The sequence below is a fragment of the Garra rufa genome, chromosome 19 (genome assembly GCF_049309525.1).
Source record: "Garra rufa chromosome 19, GarRuf1.0, whole genome shotgun sequence".
NCBI classification, from domain to species: domain Eukaryota; kingdom Metazoa; phylum Chordata; class Actinopteri; order Cypriniformes; family Cyprinidae; genus Garra; species Garra rufa.
This window is the reverse complement of record NC_133379.1, coordinates 29400106-29415264: the sequence shown is the minus strand read 5'-3', so window position 1 is coordinate 29415264 and position 15159 is coordinate 29400106. Positions and strand designations below refer to the sequence as shown.

At 36.8% G+C, this 15159-nt stretch overlaps 1 protein-coding gene across 1 annotated transcript; it reads left to right on the top strand.

Annotated features, from left to right (window-relative positions):
• The first annotated feature begins 1994 nt into the window (after nt 1–1994).
• Nucleotides 1995–13454, top strand: LOC141292851 (SWI/SNF-related matrix-associated actin-dependent regulator of chromatin subfamily B member 1-A-like). Its single transcript, XM_073824911.1, has 9 exons — nt 1995–2091; nt 3963–4074; nt 4218–4326; nt 5002–5139; nt 6463–6590; nt 8806–8972; nt 9141–9331; nt 12786–12917; nt 13016–13454. Exons 1-9 carry the CDS (start codon nt 2008–2010, stop codon nt 13053–13055), a joined length of 1101 nt encoding a protein of 366 aa, XP_073681012.1. The 5' UTR covers nt 1995–2007; the 3' UTR covers nt 13056–13454.
• Nucleotides 13455–15159: the final 1705 nt, after the last annotated feature.

Below are 15159 nucleotides of genomic sequence, written 5' to 3'. Positions count from 1 at the left end.
GATTTAATTGTCTCTCAATGAAGTAAATATTTTTAGCAGCGTAATACTGATTGGCCTTTCTCTCAGCTTTATGTTTTGGCTCGCACTTAAATCTAGTTCTCATTATCCTAAGAAACGTCTCCCATCTGTATATCTTGGATCCAAATTATATGTTTACTTATGTCCTTTAGTGTATTAAGATTACGGTTGAACCACTAATGTCACATGGACTATTTTAAAGATGTCCTTACTACTTTTCTAGACCTGGAATGTGTCAGTTGCATTGCTGTGTATGCAAGGTCAGAAAGCTCTTGGGTTTAATCAAAAATATCTATGTGTTTCGAAAGTTTGACAGGTTTTGAACGACATGAGGGTGAGTAATTAATGACAGTTTTTTTTTGGGGGGGGGGGGGGGTAGGGTGACCACCCGTCCCGCGTAGCGCGTGCGCGTACAGCGTTTGAAGCCCAATTCATACGTCCCGCAAATTGAGACAGTGTCACGCATAATCAATGCTTGCTCACAAAAAAGTTGGTCACGCTATATCCTCGAGCCCCAGGCAGCCAAACAAACATTACTTGACAGTTCAGCACGCTACTGTTGCCACACCCACCCCTCACTTGAACTGCTGACTAGGTTTTTGTCAACTTTTTCGTTGTTGTCATGACAGCGCTCTCACGTGCATACCAGAGCCATATATATTTCTATATGGCTCTGGTGCATACCAGACACACTGGGAAGGAACTTTTAGATGCGCGCTTTCCAATTCGAAAAATGGAGAAAGAGACTGAGTCTGAGGCACCGCCATCATCAATTAAAAAGAGGTGTGGGTACAAGAAAGACTGGGAAAATGAATATTAATTGAATGAATTCCTGCTCCTGCCTTTACTAACATGCAAGTTCACATTCTTCCTCCCCCTTCTCGTTCCGTGAACCTCTGGAGTTGTGAGTTAAGACTTTTTTTTTCAACTGTTCCTGTGGTGTTGAGCAACTACAATTCCTGTTAAACCCATAATTATATATTGTAATTTATTTAAAGTGAATAAATTTGAATGAAAAATAAATAAAATTAAATAGCTAAAGTATTTTTTTTCTGTGATTCGCAGTTTTTTTATTTTTTATTTAAGTACTTATTTACAAAACACAATTTCACTAAAGAAAAAAAAAACATGTAAAATAAAGTAAGCAAAGGCACTTCAGTCCATAAGGCAAGTCAAAGTTGTTCACATACATATATTGTCCTCAATCTTCATATATTCTTAAAATAAAGTTACATGGAAGCTTAGCAAGTTACAATGGCAAATATTTTGAGACATCTTCACATAGAGAGTAAATGTGGTCACTGAAGTCTTTCAAAGTATTCCCTCAGTTCAATTTTAAACACCATTAGGGATGGATTTTTGTTTTGCCATAAATAGCTAAAGTAAATCGTAAGTTGAAGTGCATCTGTCAATTCATTGAATGTTCAAAATATTATGAATCTTTATTTAGAAAAAAAAATCACATTGGTTGGCCTATTCATGAGCATACATCAGCATTTACACATGTTTAGGGGAATAGGGCATTATTAATATACCATTTAAGGTGGTATGTGCTAGAAATGGGTAAACCACTATCAGTGAGTCTGCCCGTAGGGGGGGCACCGCCGCGCCAGGCAGTGTCCCACATTGTCCCTCAGAAACATACCCCTTGTCCCCCCTTGGGCTTATTAGCAGGTGGTCACCCTAGGGGGGGGGGGGGGGGGTGAACTATCACTTTAAATTTAGCCTTATGGCGCAAGTAACGGCAAACTAATAATGACTATAATGTAAATTGTGCATAAATTATACAGCAAATATACTAGCCCACTTATTCTAAAGTTATTACAACTGTTTTTATTGGGATTTCTATATTGTGACATACCCCGTGAGGTGCCCTCCCACCACAGGCATTACTGCACGCCTGCAGCGTGGCGCCCCACTGCAGGAGCTTTGCCCGCTTCGCCGCTTTCTTTCTACGCATGCGCGTTGTCGCTCATTGTGTTCGCAAAGATGGCGTTGAGTAAAACATTTGGACAAAAACCAATAAAATTTCAACTCGAGCAAGATGGGGATTTTTACATGATAGGTTCAGAGGTACGTTTTCTGTCTCTCAGAGGATTATGTGTATGTTTACATCTGATATGCGTTCATGTAGCCATCATGTTAACACTAAAACATCATCTTCGATTTCTCTTTGTTGGTTGTTGCCTGTTAAAAGATGCTGTTATCTCCATATCGACGTAATAAATGAATGATTAAATGATGGATGTAGGTTTCAATCATCCCTGTTCCTCTGTAAAGTGACGCACTTGTTTATCTGATCTATAAAAGTCCGATTTAAAGTGCATTTATATATTAGGGCCAAAGAAGTTGGTAGATAACGTAGTAGGAGTTTGTCATTTAAAGTCAGCATAAATATGTTAAATGGATAGTTTAAACAGATAATAACATTTCTGTCATTATTTATCTGTCCTCGTGTTGTTACAAACCGTTATGATATTCTTTCTGTCATTGTAACACAAAAGGAGATGTTGCTTGTTGGGGACTGACAGCTTCCTCCATCCACTCAGTCTCCATCCAGTGTCATTGCATCTGGTTTCACACTGAAAGTGAATGGTGACCGAGATCATTATCCCTAACATCATACAAAAAAAAAAAAAAAAAATCATACTAGTTTTGAACACTATGATAGTGAGTAGATGATTAAAAACACTTTTGTCTTAAATATTAAGCGCCACAGGCAAACTGTAAAAAGTTTAAGTTTTTGTATTACAAGTTCTCTGAAATTTGTTTTAATATGCAAATGGTGCATTATCTGATAAAAAAAAAATGCTCTAATTTGCGTACATTTGCAGAACTTTAGATAAAGCCAGGTTCAAAATTTGTTTGATTTTATAATCACAATAATGTTTTTTTTATTATGCCATATCAGAAAATACTAGTAATAGCCTAATACTATCAGAACAAATCCAGTTTTTAGGAATACAATCTTACATAAACCAGTTAAATAATATATGAATAAAATGTTAAAGTATAGACGGGAATAAAACTGGAAAGTTTGCTGTATGTACACTACCAGTCAAAAGTTTTTGAACAGTAAGATTTTTAATGTTGTTTAAAGTGTCTTTTGCTCACTAAACCTGCATTTATTTGATCCAAAGTACAGCAAAACAGTAAAACTTTGAAATATTTTTAGTATTCAAAATAACTTTTTTCTATTTGAATATATTTTAAAATGTAATTTATTCCTGTGATCAAAGCTACATTTTCAACATCATTACTCCAGTCTTCTGTCACGTAATCCTTTAGAAAGCATCCTAATATGCCGATTTACCGTTCAGGAAACATTTTTTATTAATATTATCAAATTGTAAAGATCAGCATTTATCTGAAATAAAAAGCTTTTTTAACATTTGCACTATACCATTTAAAAGCTTAGAGTCAGTATAATTTTCTTTTTCTTTTTGATAAAGACATTTATAATGTTACAAAAGATTTCTATATTTCAGATAAATGCTGTTCTTTTTAACTTTCTAATCATCAAAGTAACCTAAAAAAAATTCCACTCAGCTGTTTTCAACATAATTATAATATGCTAAAAAATCAGCTTTGAAATTTACAGGAATAGATTTTACATTTTAAAAGATATTCAAATAGAAAAATTATTTTAAATAGTAAAAAAAAATTTTTTTGCTGTATTTTGGATCAAATAAATGCAGGCTTGGTGAGCAGAAGAGACTTCTTTAAAAAACATTAAAATGTTACTGTTCAAAAACTTTGTGCTATTAAAGTAAAGATTTGTGGCTTAAATCAGGAGAAAAACTCACCTTGAGAAAACTCTCTTTATAAACATGTATTGAAATTGATACAAATGGATAGATTTATATACATACATAAAGTGTAATAAACAGTAACAAAACAGTTTTGCCTGTGGTATCTTGTAAAATTTTTGTTTTGCTTTTTAGGTTGGAAACTACCTGCGCATGTTCAGAGGCTCTCTTTATAAGCGGTACCCATCACTGTGGAGACGTCTTGCATCTGTAGAGGAAAGGAAAAAAATTGTAGCATCATCACACGGTAAGTGATTCCTTTCCCTTATTTGCTCTTAGGTCCAGAAAGCACATATACGCAGCCCCTACCTCATAGTCTCCTAGTCCTGCTTCTGGACAGCAGTTTGTGGAGTGTTCTTTTTGTGTTAGATCACGGTTGCACAAATTTAGCCACCAGTGTGACCCTGCTGAAGGCGTCAGAATGTGAGGAGATCTTCGAGGGGAATGATGAGAAATACAAGGCAGTGTCCATCAGCACAGAGCCTCCGGCATACCTCAGGTAAGGAGTCTGGTGGTTTTTGTATGTACAGGAGGTTGTTTTTATGACCCTGGACCACAAGACCTGTCATAAGGGTCAAATTTTGTAAATTAAGATTTATACATCATCTGGAAGCTGAATAAATAAGCCTTCCAGTGTTGTATGGTTTGTTAGGATTGGACAATATTTGGCAGAGTTACAACTATTTGAAAATCTGGAATCTGAGGGTGCAAAAAAATTTGAGAAATTTGCCTTTAAAGTTGTCCAAATGAAGTTCTTAGCCATGCATATTCCTAATCAAAAATTAGGCTTTGATATATTTACTGTAGGAAATTTACAAATATCTTCACAGAACATGATGTTTAATTAATAGCCTAATGATTTTTGGCATAATAGGAAAATCGATCATTTTGAACTATACAACTTTTTTTGGCTATTGATACAAATATAGCCGTGCTCCTTAAGACTGGTTTTGTGATCCAGGGTCACATATATGGACACTTCCTGGCAGTTTTGTGAATGGAAATTGGACTTTTTTTATATACATTTTTGAGCAATGTATTCTATACAATTTCTTGATCTATATAAATTGTTTGGGGGCTGGATTTGCCAGTGTGAAGCTTTTTGTGTACTATGTACCCTAAGAAAAAATGATCTTCGGATTTTATGTTGTTGTAACTCTGTATCTGAACTTAGGGAGCAAAAAGCGAAGAGGAACAGTCAATGGGTGCCCACCTTGCCCAACAGCTCCCACCACCTGGACGCAGTGCCTTGTTCCACCACTATCAACAGAAACCGAATGGGTCGTGACAAGAAAAGGACCTTTCCATTATGGTGAGATGAGTAACGACAGTTTGACAAGTTCTCCCAGAACGAGTTATCTTCAGAACACAAATTACGATATTTTTGATGAAATCAGGGAGTTTTCTGACCCTACATAGACAGCAATGCAACTGACACTTTCAAGGCCTAGAAAGGAAGTATGGACATTGATAAATAGTCCATGTGACATCATTGGTTCAACCTTAATGTTATGAAGCTACGAGAATACTTTTTGTGTGCAAAGAAAACAAAAATAACAACTTTATTTAACAATTTCTTTGAGCTGCTGTTCTCTTTCTGGCATAATTTTGTCTATTATGATGCTACTAAATTGAAAATTCCCCTCTTCTGCTTTCGTATGAAATATTTACGTAGAAAAGAAAATGAGCTCATCAAACTCATTTGACGGGTCTTTAAACATTTCTTAGATTAGACCTGTCAACAATCATCCTTCTGTTACTCAATCTGAATGTAATTAAGAAATGTAAAACTCTGGATAAACATTTAGGCCATGGTTGATTACAACAGTTGATTGTTATCAGGGCAATACCAAACCAGAGGATGTTTATTAAGGAGCAAAACCACATTTCCGCTAAATACTTCCCATGACTGGGTTGTTTTGGGTCAGCAGATGAAGTAATAGTCCAAAACTCTGAGTTGTTTTTGCGAAGATGTTATTTCAGGTTATGTTGTTTATCACTGACAGAATCTCTTCTGATTATGTTATGAAAAGCAAATACACTTGATAGGCTTATTTGTCTCTGGACATGCTGACTTGACTTGAAGTTTCTTCTTCCTGACCTCCCACACGTGAAGATAACCTGATGATGATCCAAATGCTTAGAAAGTCCCCATTTGTAGGACAAACAAAAATTAGCCAGATGTGTTTGTGGTTTCAGGTCCTCAGCTGACCCTACATCATCTTATGCCAAGTGGACGTCCTTCTGGGATATTTAGTTGGATGAAATGCTCCTTGCAATACTGTCAGCATTCCCTTCTGAAGGCTTTAGTAAATGTCAGTGATTGGCTTTAGTGAAACAGTTCAGACTGGAATGCCGCCAACCAGCTGTTGGTTTCAAGCACTGCTTCAGTGTGTTCAAAACAACTTCGTTCTGGTGACATTACTTACAAAACAAGCATTTTAAATCCCTCACATAATCACATATGTAGGCTGTTAAATATTGGGGTATTTGTTGTGTCAGAAAAGGGCAGGACATGAAGGAAAAACATGAAGGCTGTTGTTCAGAATGTGGAGTTTAACAGCACATGTTGTCCACATGGTGCTAATTAACGATAGTGTGTGTTTATGGGTCTCTGCTTTTCTTCAATGCATAGTTTCGATGACCACGACCCTGCAGTCATCCACGAAAATGCTTCCCAGGCAGAGGTCCTGGTGCCTATCCGCCTGGACATGGAGATTGATGGGCAGAAGCTCAGAGATGCTTTCACCTGGAACATGAATGGTAAGGTGGAAAGAAATTGATTTGTTGTTTACTTGAGGTATTTTGGAAAACTCTAGACATTGTGGCCTGGTAGCGCTCAAACAAATTGACCCATAGCACTCATGTAGGCAGAAAAAATAAGAAATGATACATTCACAAAGCCATAAATCCTATTTTATTTTATATAACCCCCGAAAGACTTAATGCTTCATTTTATTTTCATGAAAATTAAGCATAATATTTCACCAAATAGTCATCACAGTAAGATGCAAAAATATTTATACTAATATAAATGCAAAATTTACTTTAATAATGAAAAGCTTTTTTCCTAAACCATTACTCCAGTCTTCAATGTCACCTGATATTTCAGAAATCATTCTAATATGCTGATTTGGTGCTCAAGAAACATTTCAGAATTCTTTGATTAATAGAAAGTAGAATAGCATTCATTTGAAACAGAATTTTTTAAAACAATATTTACTGTCCAAAAAAATCTTACCAACCCCAGATTTTAAACGGCGTAAGAAAAGCAAAAACATACAAGATGCGTTCATACTAAACACATTTGTGACTCTGGACCACAAAAGCAGCCATAAATAGCATCGGTATATTTGTAACAATAGCCAACAATACATTGTTTTGGGTCAAAATTTCTTTTATGCCAAAAATCGTTAGGATATTAAGTAAAGATCTTGTCCCATGAATATATTTTGTAAATTTCCTACTGTAAATATATCAAAACTTAATTTTTGATTAGTAAAAAGAACTTTAAAGGCAATTTTCTCAATATTTTGATTTTTGTGTACTTGTCAGATTCCAGAAATTCAAATAGTTGTATCTTGACCAAATATTATCCTATTCTTACCAACCATATGTCAATGGAAAGCTTATTTATTCAACTTTCAGATTATGTACAGTCATGGCCAAAAGTTTTGAGAATGACACAAATATTAGTTTTCACAAAGTTTGCTGCTCAACTGCTTTTAGATCTTTGTTTCAGTTGTTTCTGGGATGTACTGAAATATAATTACAAGCACTTCATAAGTTTCAAAAGCTTTTATCGACAATTACATGACATTTATGCAAAGAGTCAGTATTTGCAGTGTTGGCCCTTCTTTTTCAGGACCTCTGCAATTCGACTGGGCATGCTCTCAATCAACTTCTGGGCCAAATCCTGACTAATAGCAACCCATTCTTTCATAATCACTTCTTGGAGTTTGTCAGAATTAGTGGGTTTTTGTTTGTCCACCTGCCTCTTGAGGATTGACCACAAGTTTTAAGATCTGGGGAGTTTCCAGGCCATGGACCCAAAATTTCAACGTTTTGGTCCCCGAGCCACTTAGTTATCACTTTTACCTTATGGCACAGAGCTCCATCGTGCTGGAAAATGCATTGTTCTTCACCAAACTGTTGTTGGATTGTTGGAAGAAGTTGCTGTTGGAGGGTGTTTTGGTACCATTCTTTATTCATGGCTGTGTTTTTGGGCAAAATTGTGAGTGAGCCCACTCCCTTGGATGAGAAGCAACCCCACACATGAATGGTCTCTCAGGATGCTTTACTGTTGGCATGACACAGGACTGATGGTAGCGCTCACCTTTTCTTCTCCGGACAAGCCTTTTTCCAGATGCCCCAAACAATTGGAGAGGGGCTTCATCGGAGAATATGACTTTGCCCCAGTCCTCAGCAGTCCATTCGCCATACTTTTTGCAGAAGATCAATCTGTCCCTGATGTTTTTTTTGGAGAGAAGTGGCTTCTTTGCTGCCCTTCTTGACACCAGGCCATCTTCCAAAAGTCTTGGCCTCACTGTCCGTGCAGATGCGCTCACACCTGCCTGCTGCCATTCCTGAGCGAGCTCTGCACTGGTGGCACTCCGATCCCGCAGCTGAATCCTCTTTAGGAGACGATCCTGGCGCTTGCTGGACGTTCTTGGACGCCCTGAAGCCTTCTTAATAATGCAGTGGAATTTTTTTTTTCGGGATTAAGTTAATTTTCAAGGCAAAGAAGGACTATGCAATTTCATCTGATCACTCTTCATAACAGTCTGGAGTATATGCAAATTGCTATTATAAAAACTTAAGCAGCAACTTTTCCAATTTCCAATATTTATGTAATTCTCAAAACTTTTGGCCACGACTGTATAAATCAAAATCTAAAAATTAACCCTTGTGACTGGTTTTGTGGTCCAGGGTCACATTTAAGCTAGAAATGTTACTCTCTCTGCTTTGGTGTCTCCAGAGAAACTGATGACTCCAGAGATGTTTGCTGAGATCCTGTGTGATGACCTGGACTTGAATCCTCTTACCTTCGTCCCTGCCATCGCTTCTGCTATTAGACAGCAGATCGAGTCTTACCCTACCGACAGTATTCTAGATGAGCAGACGGACCAGAGAGTCATCATTAAGGTGTGTTGAAATGGTATCCAAAAGCAAAGAAGGGTTGATTTGTCATTTTGGATTGATTTATTTGAAGGTAGACTTTTCAAGTAAAGGGCTGGTTATTATGTGTCTGGAAAATGGTCGAGTCATAATGCATGTGGTTAGTTCCATTGCTGACCGGCATTGTGCTTTCAGCTAAACATTCACGTTGGGAACATCTCTCTGGTGGACCAGTTTGAATGGGACATGTCAGAGAAGGAGAACTCGCCAGAAACGTTCGCTTTGAAGCTCTGCTCTGAGCTGGGCCTTGGAGGAGAGTTTGTCACCACCATCGCCTACAGCATCCGCGGACAGCTCAGCTGGCACCAGAGGACGTACGCCTTCAGGTGGGCAACACACAGGCACTTCCAGTAATGGCCAGTGGGTTCATTCTCAAACATAAGTTTGAGTCCAATTTCAAGTTTCTCACTTTTGCTTTCTCATATACACAAGGCAAAACTTTTGATAGAAAATCCATGTGCCTTGGGCTTTTCATTACAGGATGCTCTAACAGTCCATTTTAAAGTAATAGTTTGAAAAATGAAAATTCTGTCATTAATTACTCACCCTCATGTCATCCATTCATCTTTAGAACACAAATTAAGATAATTTTATTGAAATCTGAAAGCTTTCTGACCCTGCCTAGACAACAACAGTACTACGACGTTCAAGACCCAGAAAGGTAGTAAGGACATTTTTAAAATAATCCATGTGACATCAATAGTTTAACGTAATTTTATGAAGCAATGACAGTACTTTTTGTGCACAAAGAAAACAAAAATAACAACCTTATTCAACATGTTTTTTTTCTATTCTTGATTTCATCAAAAATATTCTTAATTTGTGTTTCAAAGATGAACAAAGGTCTTACATGTTTGGAATGACATGAGGTTGGGCAATTAATGACAGAATTTTTTGGTGAACTACCCCTTAATGAGAAGTCCATAAATAAAGAAGTTGCATGGTTTTTGATGTAAAGTCCCCTCCAAAACTCTGGATCCCCTGTGGAGTCAGTTTAGGACAGTTTCTTGTTTTCAAAATCGCTGCTTGCAATGATTTATACATGCTGACATGATCTCCAAACTCATTTATAAACAGTACAGTGGGCGTAAAGGAAGACTCGCTGTGGTTTGTCTTTCTGTGGCTCACTGTTGAGAGGCGATTTGTTTTTTAGTATTTATAGATACCGCTACCTCACTGTCATAAGGCAGAGAATGAATTATTTCCCTAGCCTGTAATATTGACTCTGAATTTACCCAATAATAAGTAGGTATTTTGTAAACAGACCAAAAACCTATTCACACCAGATGAATTGAAAAAATATGAAACTATACATTCCTTTACAATGATTCAACTTTTTGAGTGTAGGCTGGATTTTTTTCTGCTTGCCACAAAAACTCACTAACGAGTGAGACAGATGCTTATGGGTTATGTGTTCAGGATGGATTTAACTCATAGCAGCAAAAAACAAGTGGAGCGAAAAGAAGCGATATGGTCTTTTCTTAGTTGCTGAAAAACCGAGGTTTCATATTTGTGACCCTGGACTACAAAACCTTAAGTAGTCTTAAGTAGCATGGGTATATTTGTGGCAATAGCCAAACATGCATTGCATGAGTAAAAATGATCAATGTTTCTTTTATGGCAAAAAATTATTAGGGTATTAAGTAAAGGTTATGTTACGTGAAGATATTTTGTAAATTTCGTAAATCGTAAATATATCAATACTTACTTTTTGATTAGTAATATGCATTTCTAAGAACTTCCTTTGGACCACTTTAAAGGCGATTTTCTCAATATGAAGATTTTTTCAGATTCCAGATTTTCAAATAGTGGTATCTCGGCTAAATATTGGCCCATCCTAACATACATCTTAAGCTTATTTATTCAGCTTTCAGATGATGTATAAATCTTAATTTCAAAAAATTGACCCTTATGATTTTGTGGTCCAGGGTCACATTATTAAACAGTTTTGAAAGTAGTAATAATAATAATTGAGTTGCTTTGAAACTCTGACCCAACTCCACATTTTTGAACAGTAGTGTTTGTCTCTCATGGACATGTTGGTGTTCTTGCATGTGATATCTATGTTAATATGTGTATTTGTTTGTGATGTACTTGTTTTGTTTGTCCTGTATCTGTATCCTGTGTGTCTGTAGAGATGTCAGCGGGCTGAGTCTATTTTAATGTATGATTTACTATGTTATAAGGTCGTATCAAATGGAATTTCCATTACTGTTTATTATGTGGTCATATACACCCAAACACACATGGCATGTCTTGTTTATGCCACTAAATTGAGACCATCTTTAATGCGGTCTGGCCCATACACTGGTTCTTTACAATCTCATTTATTTGTCCAACAGCAAGCAGACAACCGTTCAAGCATTATGACTTCCCTTTATTGTGCCTTGAAGTAGTTTAATGTTTCTTTCCTCAACGGGTCATAAGTTGAGTTTTTTTTTTCCTCCATAAAGTTTCATAATCAGTTGCTTTCTCTTGCATGGCTTGCAATCCTACTTTTGCCTTTTAATAGTCAGGATTTATGGGGCATACCCAGTTAGCATTACATCGTCAGTAGATTAAAGGTGAAAATGGCACATCATTTGCTTTGTGGTTCAGTTAGAACTCTTAAAGGAGTAGTTCATTTTCAGAACACAATTTTACAGATAATGTTCTCACCCCCTTGTCATCCAAGATGTCCTTCTTTCTTCAGTCGTAAGGAAATTATGTTTTTTAAATAAAACATTTCAGGATTTCTCTCCATATAAATGGACGTTTATGGTGCCCCTGAGTTTGAACTTCCAAAATGCAGCTTCAAAGGGCTCTAAACGATCACAGGAAAGAAGGGTCTTATCTAGCAAAACTACGGGTTATTTAAAAAAAAATTACAATTTATATACTTTTTAACCTCAAATGCATGTTTTGTCTAGCTCGACTAGATGAGTGTTTGAGATTAAAAAGTATATAAATTGTAAATGTTTTTAGAAAATAATCATTTCACTAGATAAGACCCTTCTTCCTCGGCTGGGATCATTTAGAGCCCTTTGAAGCTACATTTAAACTGCATTTTGCAAGTTCAAACTCGGGGGCACCATAGAAGTCCATTATATGGAGAGAAATCCTGAAATGTTTTTCTTAAAGATTTCATTACGACTGACGAAAAAAAGACATGAACATTTTGGATGACAAGGGGGTGAGTACATTATCTGTCATTTTTTTGTTCTGAAAGTGAACTACTCCTTTAAGATTTGTTTCATTCTTTGTGATTAACTTCATTGCTTCTTGTTTTTGCTTTGCTATAACCTTCTAATTGTTTGCTTCTCCCACTGTCTGTTCCAATAGGTCTGATTTCAGGTCAATATACTTCAAAATTTCTTGATCTTCTCTCCCTCTTACCCCCACGTTTCATTCCCTGGGAAGCTGAGTACTTTCATCCTTTCTTATTTTTTTTAATTCTTTGCAGGACTTGGTTGTGTATAAGGATAAGTTGCTAATCAATAATGCCGTTTTTAATATAAAAATTACAGCAATAGCATAAACCTAGTGATATCAGAACAGATGGTGGTTTAGTGACTGTTCTGTTTGACCCCTGCATGTGCTGCCACAGCATGGCTTTGATTTGTAACTGAAGGTTAAAAGTTAATTGTGTGTTTATTAAAAAAAAATAACAAATGTTTAAGATATTTTAGATATCATTCATCACCTTTGTGCCTCAGTGGTCATCAATGAAGCATCATTGGACTTCCATGGTGTTTGAGTGACGCTGTCCACTTCTGACTCCATATGGCTTGTTTTCTGTAGTGAGAACCCATTACCAACAGTGGAGATTGCCATCAGGAACACAGGTGATGCCGACCAGTGGTGCCCTCTTCTGGAGACCCTGACAGATGCAGAGATGGAGAAGAAAATCAGAGATCAGGACAGAAACACGAGGTGAGATTTGTGCATGTTTATATTTTATTCCCTACTTAATTCCCTATTTATTACTGTTAGTATTACGCATGAACAATATTGCGTTTTTTATTATGCAGGCGTATGCGACGACTTGCCAACACCGCCCCTGCCTGGTAAAAACAGGACATTATTGATCCTGCCACTCAATAAGCTCGCAGTCTCTCAAAGGGCCTCAGGGTTGCTGGAGGCCTTTGCACAGATCCACGCAGCTCTAGATAACATTCCTTCAGCCTTCTGACCTCCTCAACCCACACAGCATTACACACTTTCTTAATACCAGGCCTTTAAACTCTGATCTGGCATCAGCCAGGATTTACAGTGCTCATGGGAGCTGTTTGGACATCTTATTAGAATGCCTTGTCATTGCCGTTTCTCTGGTCTCTAGTTATAGAGACATCTGTATAGTCTGGTTGTAAGAACAGGATGTTGAGAACGTTTGTGTTTTTCTTTAAAGGTGCTAATGCGAACTATGAACTTGACTTGCTTTTTTTAAAATAAAGACAATGGTAAATTGTATGCCTGTTGTTCTTTATTTTTCTTCTCTGTACTTAAAAGCTGTGCGAACTATAAATTAAAATTGGTTTATTTTAGTATGCTTAAAAATGTTTTTAATATCTGTTTCAGAAGTCGTTTATGTTTGAATGTTCGTTTGCGGTCTCGTTCAGTGCATTAGCTCATCAGCCGGGCCTAAAATCTGTTCTCCTAACCACATACGTCATGCACAATGAACCACTTGCTTCAGTTTCCAAAGCATTCATTTGAAATGTGAGATGTGTCTTTAATGTGTATGGAAACTGGACGTAGTTCAGTCAAAACCTAGAAAGCCCTCATTAGCCGATGCCTGTGATAGATTACGCACTCCCATAATCCTGTGCCAATCTATCAGAGCACATGCAATTGGTGGTTCTATAAAAAGTAATGGAAGTACAGTAGACTAACAAACCCCTTGACATTTGTTGTACTGACATTCTATTGTTCGCTAAAAGGACATCCGAGGACTCCTGAAAGGCAGCGCGTGATGAAAGAAGTTTGTCTTGATATACTTTACAAGCAAGCACAGAACACATTAAATAGACTACTTATTCTAATTATTCTTTGTTCATTGCATATTTAGTAGCTATCCCTGATAGCACACGTACATCATGGAGACGTCTATTTGACATCTGGAAGGTGTATTTTTTTAGTGTAGTATAGACATTCCCTGTCAGATGTCAAATAGACATCTATTAGATGTCTTTAAGATGGTTTATGATTTAGAATGCATGTAAAACTGACATCTTACAGACATCTGTCAGATGTTTGTACACAGCAGATGCTTTCCAGATCAAGTGATCTTTAACAGACAATTTTGCAGAGGTACGTGTGCTATCTGAGTATCCACCTTATTTTTCAATGCAGTAGTAAACGGATTTCTGTGAATAAGGCTCTATTAGCTGCAGTAAGTATATGGTCAAACTGTTTTTGCACTACAAACCACTGTCTTCATAATTAAGAAAATACATTCTAACGATATGGTGAGGCACACCAGTTTACAATATCAAACAGCAAAAAGCTGTTTTGTACAGATAAAAATAGCTGGAGGGATGAGACCGGAAGCCCCCCCCCCCCCCCCCCCACACATATAATTTACAAATGACCACGTCCACTCTAATGGAAAAGTAAGGTGAATAAAATAAATAGAAAGTAAATTAATCATACTGGTGTCACGTTTCCTTTCCCTTATAATGCGTTTCTTGCATTCTACCACTAAAAACAAAGTACAAGAATTTTTGTGACAATTTTATATGCAGATAAACTAGCCTATAAAAAGGAAACACTGTTAAAATAGGCTACTTAAGTAACTTACTAGGCTTGGAAAACACAATGAAAAGGATTACACATTCTCTGCATTAGTCACACTTAATAACAGTTCGCTTAATGTTCTGTCAGTAAACAAACTAATAAAAACGCGCGGGCCGCGGCGCTAAGTAAACTCAACTGTTTTAAAGAAATGTTTTTTTTTTCTGTTAAGTGCACTGCAGCTTTGACAAATATTATCTTGAGAGTTTAAAGCCGAGATGACAGTAGGCGGAACTTACTTTCTTCGAGAAAGCTACTTGAAATTTCCAAAAAAAAAAACGTAAGCAAACGAACTCACTCAGAAACAGACCTTCTAGGCGCTAAGGTGAAGTTTCAAGTGGCGCGAAAAATATTTTTTAAAGTCGCGTGTTTAGGTAATTAT